Genomic DNA, 26338 nt, shown 5'->3' on the forward strand with positions numbered 1-26338 from the left:
CAATATATTTGAGGATAGTGCTTATCGTTTATTAATAAGCCTATAAATATGTAATATTTCTAAGAGATTGAACATAAAAAATTTGAGTAATTCACCTATATCTCATTTACCTTCTTCCATGATTTTTTTTTTTTCTCCTTTGTTTTACCAACATAATTTACTAAATTCGGACTTTAATATATTATTTGATTTTTAACTAGCATTAACATCAAACACTACGCAGAAAATTTTCCAAGACACGTTTTTGGCAGGTCAAATTCTCTTAAAATATTCAAATAATTTGAAAATAACTCTTAAATTTTATGCTATATTACTTAAAACGAAGTCAAGTCAACGCGAAGCGCACGTGCTGACTCGTTCTGAACCGAACCAAGGACCAGCGCGACTCGACTCCACGGTCAACCGTACGTGTAAGACGCGGGCCGGGACGGGGTCCATCATCCCGCACAAATCTTGATGATGACTTAATTAGTAGTTTAATTGGTCAAGTCAGTCCTCCTCCTTCATCCTTTATATGAGCTCAGGAGCCGCCTCCTTCTTCCTCATCTCCCTTCTCTCACCTTCTAGTTCTACTCTTTCCTCTTCCTCTTCCTCTTCTGCTGCGCGCATTGCATTCCTCTTCGTCGTCTTCTCTCTGTGGAAAGAGGAGAGGCCATGAGGAGGGACAAGCAAGCCATGGAAGCGAGCGACGGCGAAGAGTGCCTGCCCCCGCTGCCCAAGCGGCAGAGGCCGCCCGCCCTTGCAGGGTAAACTACAAGCCTTCCCTTCTTTTTTCTGGGTAATTAATTTAAGCCGATCGTTTGGATGCCCCACAAATTTATATATGGGATGATTGGTTTCGATTCAAATGGATCAGCTTGAAGCTGGCAATTTACAGCCAAATTAATCAAGCTTTATGTTTGTTCGTCTTGTTCGATATATATGATGCACTAGCTAGATCTCTACAAATGCAGTCTTACGTATACGTTTGGTCGTGTGTGATCTAGTGGAGGGTGATCGAAAACAACAGGAACCATTTGGATAGGAAAGATTTCAATTTTTTTCGAAATATATCTCGATCTCGAAAAAATTAAGATCATGTCTTATCAAACTGCCTTCGCCTTCAGAATTTAACAACTCTTCCCAGTGTACGTGACAACCATGATTGAACGGGCAAATTTTTGCACGTGGGTTCATTTTATTGGAATTAAGAATTTATAATGCGTTAATGATTGGAACATTTTTATACTTTTGTGAAATGATTTTTTTTTTCTTTCATTCGGATAAGTATGTTTGACTCGTCTACCTTCGAAATCACCAGCTAATATTTTGCTGTTATATTCCAAGGCGAATATTTGTTTAGTTTTCTATATCATAATTTTTTTATAAAATAAAATAAAATTTGCAAACAACTGTGAAACATTCATTATTGGGAATTCCTTCTTGCTAGGCACATTCATGAAGCTCTTCGAAGGCATCATCTGACCCGGTTTTTCTCAATATTGGAGCCCAACATCCGTAGAATCGTAAGACGTGACCCTTCCCATTTTAACCCTCTATGTTTCCAGTTTTGCCTTTCACATCCCAGAATTTGCGTGCTTACTAAACTGTGATCTCGTGCTTAAACAGGTCAGTGAAGAATTGGAGCGAGCTTTAGCAAGCAGGATGACTCCTGTCAGGACTGTGGAAGGGTATCATATTTTTCCACTGCAAGCCGATCTGAACTAATTAACACTCTATGCTGCTGTTCAAAACTAGCTTCTATGACAAAATTGCAGGTGTCCAGGCGACAAAATTCTGCAGCTCCGTTTCAGGAACAAACTGTCCCACACAATCTTGACTGGAGAGGCAATACGAGGGGAGTTGGGTGCTGCCGTCCATGTTCTGTTGTTTGATGCCAAAACTGGCCGCCATGTGACATCTGGTCCTGAAGCCTCTGTGAAACTGGACGTCGTGGTCCTTCATGGCGACTTCGACAAGGACGATGATGATGACTGGACGGCGACTGAGTTCGAGGAGTACATCGTCAAGCCGCGCGAAGGGAAAAGGCCTCTTTTGATAGGGGAGACACAGGTTTGTTTGAAAGAGGGCGTAGGCACCCTTGGAAAGATCACCTTTACTGACAATTCGAGTTGGATTCGGAGTCGAAAATTCAGGCTCGGCCTCAAGGTCGCCGCGGGCTTCTGCGATGGCACGCGGATACGTGAGGCGAAGACGGAGGGGTTCATGGTCAAGGAACAAAGAGGTCTGTCTGTGTATGCATGCTTCCCATTTTAATCTGCTCGACTTTAAACCATGCATCTTTATTTTCACAGCACACGGCAAACATCACCCTCCTGGTTTGGAGGATGAAATATGGAGATTGGAGAGTATCGGAAAGGATGGGCCGTACCAGAAGAAGTTGAATGAGGAAAATATTCGAACAGTTGGAGATTTCCTTTTTTCTTATTTCAAGGATTCCAAAAAACTGCAGAAAGTGAGTTTTTATGCCCTAAAAACATATAACATCCTTCATTTTTGCGTATTTTTGTCTGATGAATTGGTGATTTTGATCTAGATTCTTGGAAACGGGATGTCAAATAACAAGTGGGAGAAACTTGTGAATCATGCGATGACTACTGTCTTAAATGAAAAACGCTATGTGTACTATCCAGATGAGACGAGGCAAGTTGGTGCAATTTTCAACAGTGGATACGAATTTTGTGGACTCATTGAGAATGAGCAGTTCACAGCAAAAGAATGCTTCAATGATGATCATCAGAAGGTTACTTGCTTGTGTGAATTATCAAAAATTTAGTTAATTAATGAAAGCTGATGAGTAGTAGATTGTGGTGTCCATTGCAGGGTTTAGCAGATAAATTGATTTGCAAGGCATACGACAATTGGAAAGATGTGTCTGATTATGAGGGGAACCTGACATCCATACAGAGTGAGAGCATAGTCGCATCACAAGGAGCTGCATTACCAAGTTCTTCTTCTCCCAATGGCTTCCTTGGCATGCCGAATGAGATGGGAAACGCCGCAGTGAATGACACTGCAAGCCTTTCACCGGCTGAACACATGGAACATCAATATAGAAGTGGGACCTTCGATGGCTTGTCCCCACTCGACGAAGAATTTATTCGCTCCTTGACTCAACAGATGATTGACGACAATAATTTGTTGTGCTCTGACGACATGGTTGGTTTTGCTTCATCAACTTCATCGTACAGCGACCGCAATCTTGGCAATGAAGAAAAGGTTAGGCCCAGAACTAGCGTGGTTACTTGGGTGACAATTGTGGCAGCTTTGAGGTGGGCAATTTTTATTCGAAGAAAAGCTGCTGAAAGAAAAAGCTAGAGTGAGATGTACTATGGTCATCTCAAAGATAGTCAATGGAACTAACTGAGTTGAGATAGTCAATGGAACTAACTGAGATTTATCATTTTCATTTAGAGTGAGATGTACTAGATTAGGAGGGGAAATTATATCCTAATTGTGAACCGATTATTATATCCTGATTCGGAAAAGCTAAATTAAAAACTAGATATTCTAATGTTATTGATATCCTTCTTCAACCCCAATAATCAATTTTGTTTCTTGACATTTTTTCCCCTTAGAGAGTAAATCAATCTTATATCTTAGTTAGGCTAACAGTGCGGACCATGTTTCAAAATTTTAGACATCAAATTAGTAGAATTATGAGATTAGAGATTGACAAATAAAATAAACAATATTAAAATAAAATAGGACGTCAGATTCTACTTTTTTTGCTGAAGTTAATATCAAAATATGATTGATTATCACAGCAATTCATTTTAAATCAGACATTAACAATATTACTTTCCTAGAGTAACAAACAAACATAGAACAGATCAACAAGACGACACTAGCTACACAAGCTGGTGAGGCATTCAATAGGCACAAGTCTTTAAACATCAAATTTTGATCTCAATATACTTGAGTATTGCATGAGGAAAATTCTATTCTGCATGCTGGATTACAAGAAATTAAACGACCAAGAGCATATAACATTGTTCACAGGTGTTATACATAGCACAAAGTAATAAACTCATTCTCTCAAATAAGACACTTCACATGCCAAATCTAAGGAGGCAACAAACAAAAAATTATTTCGGTTGTGATTTGAGGCACTTGCTTAGTTGCATCAATTGAAGGCCCATTGGAACCTTTATGTACTTACCACCCCGAAGGATGAGCTAGGAAAAGAATGTATAAGACAGTTTTCTCTGTTTACTTGGTACAAAAATTCAAAGTTCGTCCGTAAATCACATTTTATCTTTTTTTTTTTTGTCCACTCGATCGAATGGAACAAATTTTCTTTCCTTCCTAATTAAACTCTCTGATGAATCAACAGCCCCCAACGGCGAGCTTGCAAGCTCACGATGGGCTTGCGACAAGCTCGCTGCCACAGCCTGGCTGCAAACTCACAGCCAAGCTGTTGCAAGTTTCTCATCTTCTTCTCCTTTCCCTTTCCCTTTTTCTTTCCATCTTTCCTCTTTCTTTTTCACAATTAACCCTTTTTCAATCCTTAAATTCTTTTCCCTCGTCCCGTCTGTCCACCTCTGAGGTAAACACAGCGTCAGAGAACTGGAAGGATTTAGCTACATTAATAAGGTAAAAGAAACAGGGGACTGCTAGTATGGACCATGTGAAGCAAACATGACACAGTTCGTAGAACACCACCAATTCATCTATTGCCACCGGAACTTCAACATAGAAACAGTTAATAGTCATAAGAATCCATATCGCTGATGACTTTGCAGCTCCTGATATTTATGAAGATAAGAAGAAATATCACAAGCAAAGTCACAAAGAGAGTGTACAAACAATTGTTAAGTATCAAAACATGTTCTTGTCTGAACTGGAATGTGTCAAGCCATCATTGTCCAGGGAGAACAGAAACATTATACATGGATTATCAGAGATGCTCAACTGAGAACAAAATTTGTAACCTAAATGTTTTCTCAACTTGTTGTGATTCAAAAATTATAGAATTCAGGCATCAAATTCCAAATTTATTTTCATAGATCTGTTCTCTTGATAAGACAAAATCAACAGAAAGAAAGGAGGTAGAACTGTCATAAATCGTCGCAAATAGGTAACTGCAGAAGATTGAATACTTGTCCCAAAAGCAAAATGAAACATGATAGAAATAATACCGCAACAGAACAACAAGTGATGGTTACCTATCCACGACATTATCAACGTACCACTTGTAGGTATCCGCCAGTCCTTCGCGGAGGGGGATCTTAGCCTCCCACCCCATTCCAGCCAGCATAGAGCTGTCCATGAGCTTTCTCGGCGTCCCATCGGGCTTCGTCTTGTCCCACACAAGATCGCCCTGGAAGCCGACGACCTCCTTCACAAGCTCCGCGAGTTCCTTTATTGTCACCTCCTTACCGCTCCCGACATTTACGTGCTCTAATCCGGAGTACCGGTCCATTAGGAATACCACCGCGTCGGCAAGATCATCGACGTGGAGGAACTCGCGAAGGGGAGAACCGGTCCCCCAGACGACGACCTCATTGGCGCCAGAGATCTTCGCATTGTGGAAGCGTCGGATCAGTGCCGGGAGAACGTGGGAATTCTCCGGGTGGAAATTGTCCTGGGGGCCATAGAGGTTGGTGGGCATGGCGGAGATTGCGTCGAGGCCGTGCTGGATCCTGTAGGCTTGGCACATCTTGATTCCAGCAATTTTCGCGACGGCATACCACTCGTTGGTAGGCTCGAGCGGGCCGGAGAGGAGGGCGGACTCCGGAATGGGCTGGGGGGCGTGCTTGGGGTAGATGCAGGAAGAGCCGAGAAAAAGGAGTTTGCGAACGGCTCCTCCGGCGCAGCGGAGGGAGGCGTCGATGATGTTGGTCTGGATCTGTAGGTTGACGGCTATGAAATCGGCGGGGTAGGTGGAATTAGCGTGGATGCCACCGACCTTGGCAGCGGCAACAATGACGTAGCGGGGGCGCTCGGCGGCGAAGAAAGCCTCGACGTCGGCCTGGCGGGTGAGATCGAGCTCGGCGTGGGTCCGAAGGAGGAGTTTAGTGAATCCGAGAGCGACGAGCTTGCGGTGGATGGCGGAGCCGACGAGGCCTCGGTGGCCGGCGACGAACACCTTCGCATCGGTGTCGGAGAGGAAAGAAGCGAGCACCTCCGTTTGATCTGCCGGTGACGCGCCCATGGATTCGATTAAGGAGACGAACGAGACGATATCGGCGGCGGTAGAAAAGGGATTGCAATTTAACAAAGGGGAGACTTGAGGTGAGGAGAAGGTCATGTGAGTGACACGTGATCCGAGATGGTTTAAGAATTTTTTTACAAATTAGAAATCATAAAAAAGATTAAAATAAAATAAAATAAAATAACCGAAGTGGCGCCGTGGCGGTGGTAATTTGTTTTAAAAATAAAAACAAAGAGAGATTAATTTTGACGGGACATATGAAACCGTCGCATTTTTATGATTTTAATTAATAAAAATTCATAAAAATATATATAAACAATTAAATATTTTTTTTAAAATATAAGAGATAAAATTAGTTCATATGATAAAAAATTATTAGAATTTTCTAAATAAGTTATTTTTATATAGTTGGTATTTTGGACAATTTATTTATATTTTATAATTGATTAATTGAAAACTATTTTCTAAATAATAATCATATTGAAATTAATAATAAAACTTTTATAATTAAAGTCAATAAATATATATGTATATATATATATATAAGAAACTACCAGTATTAATTTTTTTAATTTAAAATTTAAAATTTAGGATTTAAAATATGATAAAAAATATTAACATTAGATACTGCACACATGTGCAGAGTAACAAAACTCTTAATTTATATATTATGAAATTTTAAGCTATTTTAATCTGGTGTAAAGTTCAAATTAAAATTGATAATTTTATTTAGCATAAAATCATAATTAAAACGGCAAATTATTATTACTTTGTATTTAGTCCATTTAACTTTATTGGATTGAATTGGGTTACTATAGATGCCCTCTCACATTCCTTTTTAACCTTTATGAGAGAACATATATAGGGGCGAAAGTTTTAATATTCCATTAAAAATTTCTTAAGCAGTCACAAAAAAATGCCCCCTGATCTATTATAATTAAATATTATCCAAAATGTAATTTAGGTACCAAAAAAAAACTAATAAATCTTAATTATGGTTATTTAGGATATGTAATATGATTTTAAAAAAAGTTCTTCATATTGGATCTGTTAATGGAGGGAAGCTAAGGGATTGTTTGTTGGTGATAAGGTAACATGCAAGATTAAGCATACCCATTATTGAATGTCCTCTTCTTCTGTTGATTTCCTACACTAATATAAAAATTAATATTTGTTGTCCTAGCAGGTTGACTATGATAGATGGTCTCTGATTGCTCCTAACTACACATGTACTCACATGCTTAATTTTTCTCTCAGGGTATGGCTTAACCATGATTTTCATGCAAGCTATTTGTTATTTATGCTTATTTTTGACTGAAAGTAGGAAGTACTTGGGGACCATGTGTTGATCAAAAAGGTTCAATTGTTCTTCCCGATCGAGAAGTTGAGATTTGATTTCTCTCATAGTAAGTACTAGTCACTTCAAATTTATGTAATTCTTTTTGTTAAATTTGAGCATTGAGCTAGGGACCTTATTTATTAACAAAAATTTGACAGGAAAACCTGTGCATCCTGAACATTTGAGAAAAATTGAGTCAATTGTAAACGAACAGATCAAAGATGCATGAATTAGATGTGTATGCAAATGAAGTAACCCTACCCTTGGATTAAGAGCAGTTTTTGGTGAAGTAAGAACTATCTTGTTCTGAGTAATTTAATTTAGCCTTAATTTTTAACTTACCTTAGGTTTTTGTAAAAAATTTGGGGGTGCTCTGCGAACATAAATACAATGTCTATTGTGTTCATTCTTAGATCTATCCTTATCCTGATCCTGTGAGGGTTGTTACAACTGAATGCTAAGGGAGTAAGAAGAATAACAGCTGTTACAACTGAACGTGCATTCAAGGCATTAGAGTTGGCTTCCTCTATCTCTGAAATTAGTGAAGCATCCAAATCAGAAGGAAGCTTGCTGGAGAAGGTATGGGCATACCTTTGATCTGTGAGTTAGTGTATGCAGATCCTGTCATACGTAGGATCATAGATGATGTGCTAGAGGAGGATGAATAACGCTATTTTTTAACAGTTTTTCTCGATTTTTGAAACTCGTTCAAATACATCGATTGTGCTAATAATTGAAAGTCGTTGCAGCGGAAATGATAAAAGTGATAATGTAGATAAGCACACAAAAACACACTTTGTTTTACTTGGTTCACAGCTAATGACTGCTACTCTAAGGCTCACGATCTTTGATCGCGTACGGGTAATCCACTATAGAACTCTTTTCCTTACGAAAAAGAGTTGTAACGATTACAAAATAATGTCACGATAAAACTATATCATAAACTTGAAACATACCAGCTAAGAACATAAATTGTTATCCAACCGGAGATGAAGATGAAGCTCTTTGCGGAGCGACTCCGGCGTTACGACGGCTGATAGGGTGTTCCTTCTTGGGTGTCATCGGCTCGCTCTTGAATGAATTGAATTGTGTGTGAATTGAGTACTTGAAGCCTCTGTTCGATGTGCTTATATAAGGCTTTCCAGTCGCCTGGATTCTCATTCCAGGTGACTCCACGTAAACCGTCGATCCATCATCTTCACGGCTGACTTGGCGCTTCCAATCACTTGGATTCCCCTTCTAGTCGACTCCGTACTGACATGAAGGATCTGGATGAACTTGGACTTCCGCTGCGATTATTTGAACCCGAGTCGCCTGAATTCAACCTTCCCCGCACCTAGGCCATCCGGTCGACTGGATTCCGGATAAAGTCACCCGGAGTCAAAATCCTCGCCTCTCCAATCTGCATTATAAGTTAGTCCAAAAACAAATGTAACAGAATTGGATAACAGTTCTTCGAACTGTTAATTGGTCTTAACTTCAGGTTTCCAGTGAAACCTTGGGTTAGATCAACGTCTACAGTTCCACTTCGAGAACGCGTCCTTACCCACTCCACTCGGAAGAATTTACCTGAGTTGTCCAGATTTGTTGGACTTCCAGCTTAACCATGATCTTCGGCCCCCACGAATTTGTTGCTAGGCTCTTGGTCCTTCTGACCGCCTAGACTTCCACCCAGCCTTGGTCCTCCTGACCTGCTTAGATTTGTGTCATGCTTCCCAATCCTCCTGACACTATCTGGACTTGCACCTGGTGCACTTGACCTTGCTAAGTCTTCTACCTGATCCTCCAAACCAGGACTTGTCTTTGCCTAACCGCAACTAGGACTTTGCTTTGCTTAGCCTCAATTAGGATTTTTCTATGCTCCCTGCATACTAAATCAACTTGTTAATCCACAACACACATTTAATTTGAACCTCGTGTTAGGAGCACCAAGACAATTCGTCACTTGCTGTGGGCAAATAATACTTGATAAGCTCGTCTTCAATTCTGGATAAGTGGAGTCATATATTCACTTTTGAATTGTTAAGAAGTTTTATCTTGAAGGACAAGGTTAATACTTGCACCCCTACTCGGGAATATAATTGATCTTAATTTTGGATCTTGGGCATGGATAACCATAGCAGGATTGCAATACCCTACAATCTATTGAAAATTGTTCACCAAAATGTCATCTCAAAGTTGTCTTTTAAATTATAATCCATAAACTACAGTTAGGTGCTCCATATGCTAGTTTATTGTATATAAATTTTCCATTATATTAAGTTGGTCAAGTGGCATATTATTCAATTAAAGTTGTTTATTATTTAAATTTTAGTTGATTTCCAATAGTTGGCACTCATGGTTGTTTGTTGTTTATATATGTTTTAATAATACAATTTGGATAAAGAAATGAACTGAAAATAGCTGGCTCATGACTTCTTGTCTATTTAAGTATTTAAACAATATTTCAAATGAAACAATCCACAGAATGTGCTTTCCGTCATCTATTATAGTTGACAAAACATAATAATAATTAGAATCAGATAACATAACAAAATATCATCAAAGTTTTTGGCCTGAAAGGGGCTCTTTAATGAAGAATTACCACTACAACAACTATTGCTGCTTTCCATAACACTAGTATTGTTTACCTACTATACTTTTGATAGTGAGTAAGCAAATCCATGTTTGATTTTGAGCTAAGCCAACCATCAAACTTTAATCTAATCCAAGTTAATTTCTACCATTCCAGTTTAACTATAATCTGGATCTTGATTTTGTCAGAAAACTGTCCTATCAACAGAATTCTATATGCCGACAATCAAAAATCTGTTGTGACACTTGCTACAAAACTTTTCACACATAATGTGAACTACAAATTTGTATTGATGCCGGTACTTGCGCGGTGCAATTTCTATCAAACTATTGCCTATTCTTCAGGATAAGGTGAATTTTATCCTAGTACATTCAGTAGCACATTCTCTTGTTAGGGCATAAACTCGCACCATTCTTTCTGCCTTTGCTGGCACAAGTACTTACAATAAACTTACTGCTTAATGTTGAGAACTTGTGATATTGCACTTCATTCTCTCTGTCATATGCATTTCTTAATCCTCAATTAGATTGGCAAATTGCTTTCCGATGTTTTTTCTTTCTATTTTTTGACATGAATCATGCTTCCTCAAGCTATGTGCATCCAGATGATGCACAGTTCAGTATCTCATTCTCGTATATGTTAATCCTTATAAACTAACATGATGTAGATTGGCAATTAGCTTCACAGTGTTGTTGTCTCCTATTTTGTAACATAAATCATTTCTCCTCAAGCTGCATTTAATTCCTTGGCATAAGGAATAGAATCTATAATAGATAGCTAATAGAAGGGATAGTGATGCTTGTCTCAGAACCAAGATTTCCCAATTGGAGGTACGTATGGTGTTTTGCGGATCCTTAAACTTCTTCCAGAGTGGTCCATAAGGAAACATTTTTTTTCTTTTGTAACGCACCTGACCAGGATGGCATTAGAAAGATGAAAAAGAAAATTGCTGAAGAAAATGTTCAGAAAGCAGTTAAAGCAGCAGTTGATGTTGCAAAAACCGCTGCTTCTGAAGGAAAAACTGTTTGCATCACTCAAGTGGATGTAGGACTTGATACTGCTGCAGTGCATGAAGCAGTCTTGAAGGTTTTGGAACAACATGTGAATCTCTTTGAAGCATAACTGCATGTTTGAAAGAACTAAGTACTTGCAGAAGCCTTTTTCTTAATTAATAAGAAAGCTCCAGTGGGAGGAAATTTAAATTTCTTGTGTAGAATCTACCCCTCTGATATATTGGCACATGGCCAATGATAGCATTGCAAGCATGAGACGGTCTCAATCTCTTGGTACTACTTTATATTAAACTGAATAGAAAAATTGTATGCGAAACAAGCACTCTACCATATGAGCTAGACCTTCAGTGGTAAAAAATTATCTTGAGTAAACTTTTTATAGTAATCGGCCCCATCGCTGAAACGACCCCTAGTCAAAACAGCACGGTACCACTATGTTGATAGCAGCCTACTACCGAAACAACACCTCAATCAACAAATACACGTTGCTAAGAAAACTTGAACCCGGAACCTCAAGCATTACATATCTTCATGCTTACCACTTGGGATAAGTCATTGGTTACGACGGAGTAGAGTTGCAGCAGAGGACAAGGGTTCGAATCTCGACGAAGTCGAGTAATACCCTCCTCCGTCATGACCAACTGCAGTTTCTCGATTTACTTTCTCACAGATGGTCGTGGGACCGACAGTGTGGGGTCATTGGGGTGGCGAATTCCACCTTTTTTGCAGAAGAGAATAGAAAAATTGTCTTCTGTAGTATGCTGCACTATTAACAGACTTATTTCCTTGTCTCTTGCATTTTGTGACTTTCACTTCCATAGCGTGTCTGGATTAAAACAATGGAAGCTGATTTATTTGTAAGATATTTGCCTAGTTACCAATGGTTTCAAACCAGTACCAGTTCTCTCTCTTGCAGCTGAACATTCTTAACTGCAAAGCTTGATATTTTATCAGTATTTATTGGGGTTTTTTTTTCTTGTTCCAAAACATATTCTCGTACTGTATGGGACAGTTTTTTCTTTCATTTGCTAATAAATTAGCTTTTCGAATACGTTCAATTCCAGTTTCCTCTTTGCTTTACCAAATGAAACAAGGAATGATGGTGGACGATCATTCTATCCATTTTTTTTACCTGCCAGTAGTTACATTGAGGAATCTAATTCCGCTTTGGTTCTCTCACGGTGGATAAACAAAGCCTATAACAAACAGGTCTTTTATTCCGTTCTTATCCCGCACAAAATCCTAATTGTAGTAAGCTTTCCAAATTTAGATCAGTGTGAAAAATGGGAAAAATTGTTCAACCCATTTATACTTCACAAACTAGAATGGCCAAGCTTCCGGGGCATGATTGAATTGGCTACTCACTGAGGTAGATATTGTTACAATGGACAAGAATCAAATCTCGACAAATCGAGAAAAATATCCTTCCCACATTGATCAATTACAGTTTCTCGATTTACTTCTTCACAAATTTCGTATGGAGCCGCTGAGATAGGGGATTCTACTTTTTACTACAACAAACTAGAATGGTCAAAAGTTAAAATAAGTTTCAGAAAATAAAATAAGAAATATAATAATAATTATTATTATTTCTTAATTTGGTTTAGAAAATAAATATAAAATTCATAGATTTATGAAAATTATTATTAAGGAAAAGATTAAAAATAATAAAAATAAAAATAAAATTGCTCATCGTTAAACTTGTCTAGCATATGTTGCATGCATTATCTACTGCAACAAGGCCCAGAGTCAATTAAGTTTTATGTTATTAAAACTTATCTAATAAAATAATTAAATTAAGTTAAACTGAGTCTAAAATAAATCAAATGAAAAGGTTGCTTGAGCTTGTGTTTTTTAAGACTTGAGTTTAGTTCGAGTTTGCATGACTTTATTTCATTTAAATATTATCGATCTTTTAATTTGACTTATTTAATTATTTGAAACTATTATATTTTTAAATTAATTTAATTGGTTGATAAATTTTATTTATTCATTTTGAAAACTTATTTATTTATTTATTAATAAATATAATCCGTAAATATTATTCATGAATAGTTCATATTCTTTATTTATAAATATTACCGAATTGAATATATATATATATATATATATATATATATTCAAATTTATTTATTTAATTTATAAATTATTTAAATTTATTTATTTAATTATTTTGTGTATACTGAACAAATATAAATAAACTTAATTGAATATCAAAATTGATCTACCTTATCTACTTTGCTTTGCTTGATAAGCCAACCTGTCCATTGGTCTATCTTGTTAGTTAACTCATTCGATTAATAGAATCATAGTTTAATTGAGAATTCAACTTGTTTGATCTTTCTACTTGCTCAATTTAATTGACTCAATTGGTCTACCTACAATACTAAACTAATTCACAAAAGCTCGCTCTAACCACATGCATGCACCCTCAATCGGCTATTTGATCATCTTAATTCATTTAATGCATTCAATGCATCTAGCTTGATCGTGTAGGTAAACTGAACATTCTAACATACGGACTTTACCTTATCCCACAATTAATATTACGGCGGTAATAATTTTTGAAAAGGTTCAACAAGAAGGACAACATTTCTGAAACATTCATTCTAATTCGACTAGACATGGAACACCATTGTCACAATTCGGCCTAACGCTAAAGCAGAACTAAAATTTAAGCTTAACAAAAATACATGTTCTAGGGAACTTAAAAATCAGTTTTGACACTTAATTGTTTACTGATTTGAAACACTTGTTAAAATGCTAAAGCAGAATCAGGACTTACATTTAGCAAAACGCATTAATTCTTCATGCTCATCATTTTTTCAATAATCTCAAAGAGGCTTCCTAACCAAAAAGAAGTACATTGGTGAGCAGATCTCCATCCTGCAATAGAGTGTCAATGGAAAAGATTTGATTCGAAGAACAACGTATAACAGAATGAGTAGTTTCTATAAAAATGTTAAACGCCATAACATTGTGAAGTTGCAAAATATATATTTTGCAGCCTCGTGAGTTTTATTTACCTTCCTCCTGCCACAAGACCTTCAGCTGCCTTTTCCAGGATCGCAGAAATTCTATGGATTCCTTCTGGGACAATCCCCAAAAATTCCAATGTCTTAATCTGCAAAATTAAAGAAGATGGCATCTACTGTAAAAAAACAAACAGCTTCAAATGTAACAGAATCTATAACAATAGAGGATATATAATGTACCATATTTCTTGTAATAAACCGACCAAAAGCTGTCAAGCGGATGCTAGTCATGGAAAACTGACTTGTATCTAGAGGCAAGTACCAAGGTAAGGGAGAATCAGCTGCAAGATCTTTCTCCCATATAACCTAATAGCTAGGGAACATGATGAGTAGACAGATGATAGACATATATATAAGAAAGAAGCATACAGTTTAATTTCTTTACCTCAAATCCTACAAACTTCAAAGCTTCAAGACATTCTTTTGAAGTTCTGACATCAGGAAGTCCATTACCAAGCTCGATATCAGCCTTAATTTTTTTATGGCTTTCATTATTTGGATTAAAATGGTCAGTCATGCACCACTCGTATGCTGCAAAATACTGACCAGGCTTTAGCACTCTGTAAATCTCCTTGTAGCAGCCAACCTTGCCAAATCAAATTGGAAGGCGATTCATAAATTGTAAGAATAGATGCCAAAATAAAAGAAAACTACAGAACTACATACCACATCCGGAGCATGGCAAGTTGCCTCGATTGCATAGATCGCATCAAATGTGTCATCATAAAATGGCATTTTCATGAAATCAGCCTGAATTTCACAAGAAAAAATTAGCTGAAAATTCAACCTGCAATTTAAATTTATTGTGCAAAAAAGGCAGCCTCAAATTCAATTTTTGTTAAGAGAATTTTGGATGATAGCAAAAATGTTCATCAGCACTCCTATAAGAATCATATGTCAAAAATGCATCTTGTAAAAAAAAAAACGAGAATATATCTGCAATGCCAAAATGCATCACTACAGGATAGAACAAACCTTAACAAAATCACATGATTTGTCCAACCTTGCTATGCGGTTAAGCTCCTGTAGGATGACATTCATTAGGAAAAGATATGATAACTGAATATCACTCATGTGAATGCAAATTAAAAGACTTCTACAAATTTGATTCATGTGCACAAATAATGGCAAACAATGTCCACCTACGGATCCTCTTGAAATCTGATACTCGTTGATGTTTAACCCTGTAATGGATGTTGAGCTGCAAAATTCACATGCATTGTGTCATTAAAGAGCCATCAAACTATCACTGGAAATGTTGTGCCGACAATATCAACTCATGGCCACAATTTCTTATAGAACATTATACAACTACATGCCAGTTATTTTAAGCTTTTAAATACAACTTGATATAGTAGTTAAGATAGTTACATAAAAAACCAATAATTTGGATTTTTTTCATGTGTTTCATTGTTTACTCGTGCATTATGGGCATAATAATGAAAGTCCATTGGTCTATGCCTTCCTTTATGATGAACAATCAAGGTTCATTTAAATCCAACTAAACCATAGGGAAGGTGTTCATGTTTTTTCCTACAATCCACTTACTGAAATCTTTAAGCCCAGCATTTACCCAAATAGCTAAGGGAAAGATAAACTAAAGATTATTAAATTTCAAAATTCAGCAGATTATTCCTTCATTTTCAAGAAAATCTAGACCTGAATCTAGCGATCTCACGCAGAGGCCCACCAATCCCGCAACCTACATCCAGGACCTAAATCAAAATGAAACCAATAAATAAAATTGTCAGCATCAGAGAATATTCAATCAATTCATGAATGACATAAAAAAAAAACACTACTACCTTCATCCCTGGTTTCAACCCCAACTGCAGTGCAAGGAAGTGTTCATGCCTCTTAATGCTTTCATGCAAGGACTCTCCCTTCCACCTACATATATAAAACTTAAAAATTAGAATTCAAGGTAGACTAGAAAGCGTAAAAAAATAAGGATTGTTAGGTAAGTTTAATGATGCTTCTTCGCTATCAAATAATTTGAGGGACTATGGTCAACAATAAATTGCTACTACCTACCTATGAGCAAAGTGGAATGATTCTCCCCAACCAAATTCATAGAAGCTAGTGGCAAGATCATAATACTTGTTAACCTGAGATGCATAAAAGAAAATGCAAAGCTATTATTTGTTTGATAACATGTGATAAACGTATATATTGCAATTATGGAAGTTTGAACAAATATGGCACTTGATAACCACATAAATGAATACATAGTATACACACATGGATAACCCTAAATCAAGAACCACATTCATATTCAAAACAAAATAATCAAACAATGGACCACTCAACTTTAAAAAGTTGTAAAATGTAAGTAACGAAAAGGTAATACTGATATATGAAGCCTACCATATCAGAGTAGTTTGCTTTTCTTGATTCTTCATCCCCTCCGTAAGAGGTATGGTATTTTTCATACCTAATGCAACAACCAGAAAACATTTATATATACACATATCTACCAAATGGATTTGCAGTTTTGGCCATGTGGAGATTGAAGAATTTAACTCTACTGAGAAAAAAGTGTCTAGTCATAAAAGATAATATCCTGGGTGAACATGGAGCTAATATGAAAGGAAAGGATTTCTATTTTCTGGATAAAAAAATCTGCATGGAGACTTTGACTGATGTCTAATTTATGTATTGAATAAACATATGGTGGAAAGAACCACATAAAAATAACAAGGACTGAAAGTTCTTTTGTTAGTAGATGAATCCACAACCAGGTAATTCACATCAAAAATTTAGTTACTGATCAAGAGAGAGTGGGTGCTGACTGTGTTCTCAAAACCTAGTGGTGAGGGCACTACAAGGCAATTCAATCTTGGCTGCTAAAAAACTCAAGATTCATACATCACACTTATTGGATCATCTAAAACCTACATAAATGCTTAGATCTGAAGACTTAGGCCCACTTCTTTGTTGATTTAGCTAGTATATCTACCAGATCAGAGATTCACCTGAGTGCTCACTATAGCAGATAAACTCATGTACAAGTCACACTTGATATCTGCTGGCAATGCAAAAGATCAAGGAATCACAAATGTCTTGTTTATAACTTAGAATGAGAAATTGCGACAATGCACCTCTGGTAAAATGAAAGAAGTTCCAAATGTGCTTCAATTCAAAGAGTAATTTTAACCACAATGGGCAAGAATTGCAAAGGTCATGCTTAATGATTTTGGACTGCTTCCTAGTCAATCTACCAACACCTAGAAAGTCAAGCAGAGAGTTGGTGTATGCTGCTTCTCACAACTGTATGATAGAATTATGTCCAAATTTCAAGATAATTGTAATTCTAAAAAAAGGATATTTTAACAGTAAATAAATAAAAAGAAAAGTTAATTCCATCATTATGTCCTCCCATGGAGAAAGGGGAGAGGGCATAGGTTCATGGAGGCAAGACTAAGTTATTAGAATCATACGGATAACAAAGAATAGAAAGAGGCAAAACAAGTAGATAAAGGTGTAGCAGCTTTATTCATTGGGCTTAATCAAAGTTGGAGCAAGATTGTAACTAGTTGATCCTTCCTGGCTGAAAATGGTCAACTATGAGTTCAGCTCCTAAATTAATGGTGCATGTGGTATTTCTAGTGATATTCTGAACTTACCAACGAAGAGCGTAGAGAGGGCTGCAAATTAGGTACTCGGAATCCTCTGCACGAATATGAGAGAGAGAAAGGCTGAAAATAGGTTTTGATTGATGATGTTGATCAGTCTATCATTGATGTCTAGAACTTAGAAGGTTTGATCAAGGTTAGAAATTCGTGGTAGTTATATATTTATAATTTTAGATCACTACTATGTTTTGTTACCCTAGTATTTTCTTATCAGTGTAGTAGCGTGATGTGAGTTCGCTACCATTTTCTAGATTTCCAAAGGGTTATTTAGTTTTTATTTGGTTTGGTGAACTATGAACATTGTAGATTGTTTGAAGCAAAGAAATCATATCATACTTCTTGCTTCAAACGTGCATGGAATAGGCATGAAATTAGATCCATAGCTAACATTTAATGAGTAGTGTTAAGGGAAATTTTGAGAGTTCATCGAAAGACAAGTTAACAGGTATGACTCATATTATGGGTGATATATAGAGAAAAAAAGTACTTGCACTTTCCATCTGATGATAACTGCATTTAGATTGCGTACTTCTAAACCTGACACGTTTTTATGATTATTCTTAGGTTAATTAATCATATAATTGGTTTACTATATTGCCAAATAAGCCAATACAAAATCTGTTGAAAGTTGACATAATGTTGTTCTAGCATACATTGATACATAACACATAAATTGTTATCTGTAAATTATTAGGAAATATGACATTCGACGTATAGCCTATATATCTTTACTTTATCTAGCTTAGTTGAAAACTCATCCAGTTATCCAAGAACAAAAGTTGAGATCTCAAGGGACAACATATTCCTTGTTGCCTATTGTGAACTTTTAATGATTTTTTTCTTTAGGACTCAGAATTTAGTTATGACAAAGTAAAGATATTTGAAGTGTCCATGCTGAGATTATGCTATTGTTGACTCAATGTTTTTAAATAAGGGCATAAATATGATTCCAATGAATCAACTACTTGACAGTAGAACTAGTATCTCTTTCATCAATAAGTAGAACTTTTGTACTTTGAAAATTTTTGTTCTAGCCTTTGATTCACCATCTCTCATACATATTCTCTCATACTGAACAACAATTGGCTCAAGTTTAACTGCTAAAATTACTTTTAGTAGTTTGTAGTTGAAATATGCAACTTGTTATATTTTATTTTCTTCTAATTAACCACTTGTCAATCATATAGTTACTTGGAACTCTAGTTGCTTGGAGAGCATTGTTTCGTATGAAAATTATTTAGAGTATCGTTATCATTTTAAATAAGAGAAATTATTCTTTTTTGTCTTGGAACTCTAATTGCTTGGAAAGTATTGTTTCGTATGAAAATTTTTTATCTTGCAACTCTTATTGATTGAAAATCATAATTTATCAAGCTCTAAAAATTAAATATGCTATTGTATCAGGGCCCAAAAATTATAATTTCGCCCAGGGCCCTTGTACAACAAGGACCGGCTCTGATTCTGATGGTCACAAACGAGTCAGGTTTAGGCTAGAGAGAAATTCAAATATCTAGAAGAGGAAATATAAGACACTGATCTAAATGAAGTCATAGAAGATCCCAATGGCATAAGACGGGTTGGGTGGTGGGTAGCCTAGCACAATCCAGGCCAAGCATGGGCTAGGCGGTGGCAGATGAGCCAAGTACAACCCGCATGTTGACAAAGAGGATAGGGGCAATTTCAATGATCATGTTAAAAATATCAAAATGCCTCTTATTTTGAATAACGCCGATAGTTTGAATTTTGGTCAACTTAGCTTTAAATTACCAAAATGATCCCAAAAAAACTTTTTTTTGAAGTTTCCCAATAATTATTTACAGGTTTATTTTTTTCTACTTTTCTTATTTTTCTTATTTTAAAGTACTTTTATATTTTTATATTATTCAAATTCTTATTATTTTATTATTTTCTGGTTCAGTAGACCCGAGACATGCCAAGTGAGCAATGTTGATGTCATGGGCTATGCTCTTCTTAGCATGACATCTACACCGGCCAACTAAGCTGAGTAGTTTGAGTTAGGCACAACCCATTGACACCTCTAAATCAATCAGCAATTTAAGTGTAAAATCATAAAGTCCGACTCATGTAGTCTTGCAAACGATGACACCTAATGATGAGAAGGCATCGAATGAATAATGTATTGGGTAATTTGATCAATCATGCAGAAGAGGAAACCAACGCATGCATTGAGAAATGATCTACATTTTGTGTTTTATGGTTGAGATTAAAAAAACCCATTTACAAGTTACTCAAACATGCTCACTATTGTGCCTTAAAATTTTAGAAAGAACTGATCCTAATCGTAAGACATAAGATGAGTAGAAAAATATACTGTTCAACAGCAGATTGAATATCTTCCTTTTTGATTTTGCCACCAACTCCCGAATCGAGATTCAAAGCCCCAGATATCCACATCTTGCAGTCAACTTTCTATGTGTTATACGAAAGAAAAATGAACTGAGATAACCAACAAAAATAAAATGCCGAAAAACAAAAATGCAGAAATACCAAGGAAACAAACAACTCAAGTTTCAGGATATGAACGCTGAGGAGAAACATGCAACAGATTTTAAATGGATGAGGAAGGACCAGAAAGTCCAAAAAAGGATTAGAAACTACAAACGGAGGCCTCAAGAGGAGGAACAGCAAAATCGGCGAGATAGAATATGAAGGCAAAGGAGTACAGGTTCAGTATATCAAATCAGTTAAATATAACACGACCAAAATTCACCATGACTTTTCGTTCCAGAAAAGATCCAAAAATACAGAAATATTTCGTTTCAAAGAAAGAGCGAAAAAATGGCATTACCAGCATCCAATCATTTCAAAAAACATCCACAGAGCGAACGAATGTCACAGGAAACAAGAGATGATACGATAAAGAAATAGAAGTACAATGAGAAAATTCCATCGACTGAAGAGAAAGAGAGAGAGATCAGAATCGATGGAACAGGCGTCCGACGGTACTGTCACTAATAGATATATCCCACTCATTGAGCACTACAATCTGTCCACTGGACGGTAAAAAAACACAGATCTAACAGAATCCCGATGTCGATCGATGAAAACTAGCTGACACGTAAAGACAGAAACAAAGAACCCTAGAGAAATGCAGGGGCGGAGAGGAAGAAGAGGGGAGCGAATGTCTTACCTCCGATGATTCGGGAGGTGGCGAAGAGGAGAGCAGGGCGGAGACGAGCAGCGTTGACGGCGGCACTGAACTGAAAGTAACGTACGAAGGTGTCCTGTGTGAGTGGACGCCTATTGTCACCAGTTTGGCGGGGCACACCTCGGCTGACCAAGCAATAGTCACCACTCAGAAGCGGGATTATTCGAAGAGGTGTTGGGTAAACATAGAGATCAACTTTTGTTCTCTCACGGTGGATAAACAAAGCCTAAAACAAACAAGTCATCTCACTTTTGGGCTTTCCACTTTTGATTTAGAAAGGATATCCAAATAGGGAATTAGGTTCTTATTTGTAGTAAGCATTTCAAATTTAGATGAATAATGAAAAAAAATTGTTCCATCCATTTATAATTTACAAACTAGAATGGGCATTTGATCTTGTCCTCACGGATTTACATAGTTGGTACCGTACTTGTCAAGCTCCGGGAGCATGATTGAGTGAAGGGATGTGACACGAACTAACACACCCCGGAATTCGTCGAATGACTTTCTTAAGACTATAATAAAATTTTCACAGCGGAAATAAACAATCAAAGATAAGAATCAACACCGAGATTTAACGTGGAAACCTCCTCAATGTGAGGAGTAAAACCACGGCCTGAGGCACCACCAAAAACTTCCACTAAATCAACAAAGAAGTGGGTACACAAGTGTTCTTCTCTAGCCACCAACAACCAGCACATAAACTTCTTCTTCTACTCAGCGTAACATCAAGAACTCGTCTTGGTAATCATACGCTTAACAACGCAAATAGAAGAAGTTAAAATCAAGAATACCGAATCTGACAGTTTCGAAACAGGGACGAAATCACCAGCTAGAAGACTCCAATGACGATCTCCACCGTTCAGAATGAAGAACCTCAAGTTGGGAATACTCTCTCAAAATTTCAGGAAGATCCAACGGTGCAATTGGCGGCAACGCCCAGTTAAGTGAACGTCGCGCAGGCTGAAACAGAACTGCGACGAAATCTGTTTTTCGGCTGATTTGCTTGGCTGCGTTTTTCCTCTCTTGTTATCCGAAGATAACCCTAGATGACCCCTTAATATAGATGAGGGCTTGGGCTTCATCCGTGTAAAGAAACACGGGCTTGGGCCGCTCTCACATAGGAGAGACCAACCCAACAAATCTCCCCCTCTCGACTATGTGGAGGAGCTCGCCGAAACACCGGCGACTTGACGACAAGCAATAATCCTTTCTCTTGAAAGCGCCTTCGTCATCATATCCGATCCATTATCATCGGTGTGGATCTTCTCAATATGCACCGCCTTAGAATTCACAACATCTCGAATCCAATGATATCTCATATCTATATGCTTCGACTTCGCATGGAAGGTTGAATTCTTCGCAAGATATATAGCACTTTGATTATCACAAAAGAGGACGTACCGTTCTTGATTGAATCCAAGCTCTTGGAGAAAATTCTTCAACCACAGTAGTTCTTTGCACGCTTCCGTGGCAGCAATGAATTCCGCCTCGGTGGTAGATAGTGCAACACATTTCTGAAGCCTAGATTGCCAAGAAACAGCTCCCCCTGCAAAGGTAATCAGATAACCTGATGTCGACTTACGAGTATCAATATCTCCAGCCATATCTGCATCTGCATAGCCAATCAACTTTGGCTCACCACCTCCGAAACATATACCATAGTGTGCGGTACCACGCAAATACCTCATAATCCATTTCACCACATTCCAATGCTCTTTTCCAGGATCAGATAAGAATCGACTCACCACGCTAATGGCATGCGCTATATCAGGTCTCGTGCACACCATCGCATACATCAAACTACCAACCGCAGAGCTATAAGGAACCTTTTGCATGTACTGTCTATGCTCCTCAGAAGAAGGACAATGATCGTGGCTCAACTTAACACCAGAAGGAAAGGGAGAACTTACTGCTTTAGCATTTCCAATATTGAACCTTTCCAACACTTTGTGAATATACCTCTCTTGTGATAAGAAGATCTTCTTCTCTTCTCTTCTTCTGATAATTCTCATGGCAAGAATCTGTTCTGCAGGACCTAAGTCTTTCATAGCAAAAGACTTGTTCAATTGCTTCTTCAACTGATTAATGCGTGAAATATTCTTGCCAACAAGGAGCATATCATCCACATATAACAGAAGAATAATGAAGTCATTATCACCAAACCTCTGAAAGAAGACACAATGGTCTGTATTGGTTCTGGTGTAGCCATGCTCCCCCATAAAGGACTCAAATTTCATATACCATTGCCTTGGGGCTTGTTTCAAACCGTAGAGACTTTTGTTGAGCTTGCACACAAACTCTTCTTTTCCTTTTACTATGAAACCTTCAGGTTGCTCCATGTAAATCTCTTCGTGCAAGTCACCATGAAGAAAGGCAGTCTTGACATCCATTTGCTCAATCTCCAAGTCAAGGCTGGCAGCTAAACCCATCACAACTCGAATGGATGACATCTTCACAACCGGAGAGAAAATCTCATCAAAATCAACTCCTTTCCTCTGACTGAAGCCCTTTACTACCAATCTTGCTTTGTATCGTGGCTTAGAGTTGAGTTCATGCTTTATCCTGAATATCCACCTGTTCTTCAAAGCACGCTTACCCTTAGGCAACTTCACTAAATCATAAGTATCATTATCATGAAGTGATTTCATCTCATCATCCATGGCACGAACCCATTCTACCTTTTGCTCACTCTCCATGGCTTCTTCAAAATATTCGGGCTCTCCCCCATCAGTCAACAGAATGTACTCATTAACTGGATACCTGGTGGATGGTTGTCGTTCTCTCAACGACCTTCTGAGTGGCATATCACTTGGAGTTTCAGTTGTTGGTATGTCCTCAACAACTTCGGTTTCTATTTCATCTGTCTCATGTTCATCATCTTGAACTTCACTCTGCGATGAAATTGACATAGGAGGAACAATACTCATATCCAAGTTCTCACTACTAGAAACAAAGGAAGATTTCACCTTGTCAATGTCCTCTATAGTATGATCCTCTGCAAAAATTGCATCTCGACTTCGAACAAGCTTCTTTGAGATAGGATCATAAAATCTATAGCCAAACTCATCCTGACCATATCCGATAAAAACACACTGCTTTGACTTCAAATCAAGCTTACTTCTCTCATCACTAGGAATATGCACATAAGCTTTGCATCCAAAAACTTTTAAGTGATCATAAGAGGGATCCTTACCACTCCAAACTCGATTTGGAATATCAAACTTCAAGGGAACACACGGTGTAAGATTTAACACGTGAACAACAGTGTTAAGAGCTTCACCCCAGAAAGACTTTGGTAACTTGGCATGTGAAAGTAGACATCTTACTCGTTCAACGAGTGTTCTATTCATTCTCTCTGCTAACCCATTTAACTGAGGTGTCTTGGGTGGCGTCTTTTGATGTCGAATACCCTGCTGTATACAATACTCATCAAATGGCCCCAAATACTCACCTCCATTATCTGATCGAATGCACTTGAGCTTTCTTCCAGTTTCCCTCTCAACTGAAACATGAAACTGTTTGAACACATCTATAACCTCGCTCTTGTGCCTCAGAGTATAAACCCAAGTCTTTCTCGAATGATCATCAATGAAAGTAACAAAATAAAGAGATCCACCCATAGTCTGAGTCTTCATAGGACCACATAAATCAGAGTGCACTAGGTCAAGAATATTTTCTTTTCTACCAGGCGATGAAGACTTAAATGAAATACGATTCTGCTTTCCTGCCAAACAATGATCACACCTCTGCAAACTGACATTCTTTAAACCAGATAAGACATTTTTCCTGCCTAAGAGAGAAAGACCTTTTTCACTGATATGACCAAGCCTTTTATGCCACAACTCAGATATAGCCACATTTTCTACCACATTCACTGCATGATTCACAATCTTAGCATGCAACATGTATAAGGCTGAAGATCTCTCACCTCTGGCCACAATCATTGAGCCTTTGGTAAGCTTCCATCTTCCATCTGCAAAGGTACTACAATAACCATCATCATCTAGCTTTCCAGTCGAAATCAAGTTCAACCTAATGTCTGGGACATGCTTCACATCTCTTAGAATCAACTTAGAACCAGTACTAGTCTCCAAGCATATATCGCCAATGCCAACAACCTTTGCTTCACCATCATTTCCCATCTTCACAAAACCAAAACTACCTGGCGTGTAAGAAGTGAAGAAATCCTTCCGAGAGGTAGTATGAGTAGAAGCACCACTGTCAATCACCCAACTGATATCATGATTAGTTAAATTAACCACATCATAGTCATAGACAATCAGGAAATCTTCAGTGGTAGTGGCAGCGCGTTCCGTATCACTACTTTCGCCTGATTTCTTGTCTTTGCCCTTCTCTTTATATCTTTGCTTATTCTCCTTCTTCAATAGCCTACAGAAAGGCTTGATATGTCCCTTCTTACCACAATGATGACATTCAACATCAGTAAATTTTCCTCGAGACTTACTTCTGCCATTGCCATCTCTACTCTTCGGTCCACGGTTATAATTTCTCCCTCGTGACTCGGTAACCAAAATATCTGACTTTGAAGAAGAATTAGAATCAAGAGACTTTCTCCTCACCTCTTCATTCATGCAGCTAGCCTTCGCCATATCATATGTAATCACTCCTTTTGGAGCTGAATTCGAAACTGATGTTCTGAAAGTATCCCAAGTGTGCGGCAAACTACCAAACAACCACAAACCAAGCAACTCGTCTTCAAATTTAAGACCCATGGAAGACAACTGATTAATATGACCCTGAAAGTTGTTGATATGATCCGCCATTGAAGAACCATCCTTATACTTCAATCCCAACAGCTGATTCATCACATACATCTTGTTGCTTCCTGTATTGCTTGCATAAAGCTCCTCAAGTTTACTCCAGAGAGTTCGAGCATGGTTGATTCCACTGACATGATTTAGCACATTATCCTCAACCCACTGTCTGATAAATCCACACACTTGCCTATGAAAGATAGTCCACTGCTCCTCTGTCTTATCCTCTGGTTTTTCTGTAGAGAAAACAGGCATGTAGTAATTCTTTACATAAAGCAGATCTTCCATCCGAGACTTCCAAGAAGAATAATTCGAACCAGTCAACATAATCATCTTGCTCGTATTAGCCTCCATCACTCGACACAAATCACAACCTGGCTCTGATACCACTTGAAGGGATGTGACACGAACTAACACACCCCGGAATTCGTCGAATGACTTTCTTAAGACTATAATAAAATTTTCACAGCGGAAATAAACAATCAAAGATAAGAATCAACACCGAGATTTAACGTGGAAACCTCCTCAATGTGAGGAGTAAAACCACGGCCTGAGGCACCACCAAAAACTTCCACTAAATCAACAAAGAAGTGGGTACACAAGTGTTCTTCTCTAGCCACCAACAACCAGCACATAA

At 37.6% G+C, this 26338-nt stretch overlaps 3 protein-coding genes and 1 pseudogene across 3 annotated transcripts; 2 read left to right on the top strand and 2 right to left on the bottom strand.

The window, feature by feature from the left end:
• Positions 1-572: 572 nt before the first annotated feature.
• Positions 573-3539, top strand: LOC141813291 (calmodulin-binding protein 60 C-like). Its single transcript, XM_074701230.1, has 7 exons — positions 573-746; positions 1430-1505; positions 1609-1670; positions 1758-2224; positions 2295-2455; positions 2537-2743; positions 2824-3539. The coding sequence occupies exons 1-7, from the start codon at positions 655-657 to the stop codon at positions 3316-3318; spliced, it is 1560 nt and encodes a 519-aa protein (XP_074557331.1). The 5' UTR covers positions 573-654; the 3' UTR covers positions 3319-3539.
• A 1421-nt stretch (positions 3540-4960) lies between these two features.
• Positions 4961-6253, bottom strand: LOC141813733 (putative GDP-L-fucose synthase 1). The gene has a single exon (XM_074701713.1). It carries the CDS (start codon positions 6251-6253, stop codon positions 5165-5167), a length of 1089 nt encoding a protein of 362 aa, XP_074557814.1. The 3' UTR covers positions 4961-5164.
• A 1141-nt stretch (positions 6254-7394) lies between these two features.
• On the top strand, positions 7395-11193 carry LOC141813526 (alanine--tRNA ligase-like; annotated as a pseudogene).
• A 2571-nt stretch (positions 11194-13764) lies between these two features.
• Positions 13765-20955, bottom strand: LOC141813352 (cycloartenol-C-24-methyltransferase 1-like). Its single transcript, XM_074701303.1, has 13 exons — positions 20906-20955; positions 20087-20184; positions 16487-16553; positions 16154-16227; positions 15925-16009; positions 15779-15834; positions 15266-15320; positions 15095-15142; positions 14786-14869; positions 14505-14705; positions 14300-14425; positions 14111-14208; positions 13765-13970 (listed from the first exon to the last, which is right to left on the bottom strand). The coding sequence occupies exons 2-13, from the start codon at positions 20167-20169 to the stop codon at positions 13919-13921; spliced, it is 1029 nt and encodes a 342-aa protein (XP_074557404.1). The 5' UTR covers positions 20170-20184; positions 20906-20955; the 3' UTR covers positions 13765-13918.
• Between the last annotated feature and the right edge of the window lie 5383 nt (positions 20956-26338).

This window comes from Curcuma longa, chromosome 20, assembly GCF_044706935.1.
Source record: "Curcuma longa cultivar G26 ecotype Majalengka, Jawa Barat chromosome 20, ITB_CL_G26_1.1, whole genome shotgun sequence".
NCBI classification, from domain to species: domain Eukaryota; kingdom Viridiplantae; phylum Streptophyta; class Magnoliopsida; order Zingiberales; family Zingiberaceae; genus Curcuma; species Curcuma longa.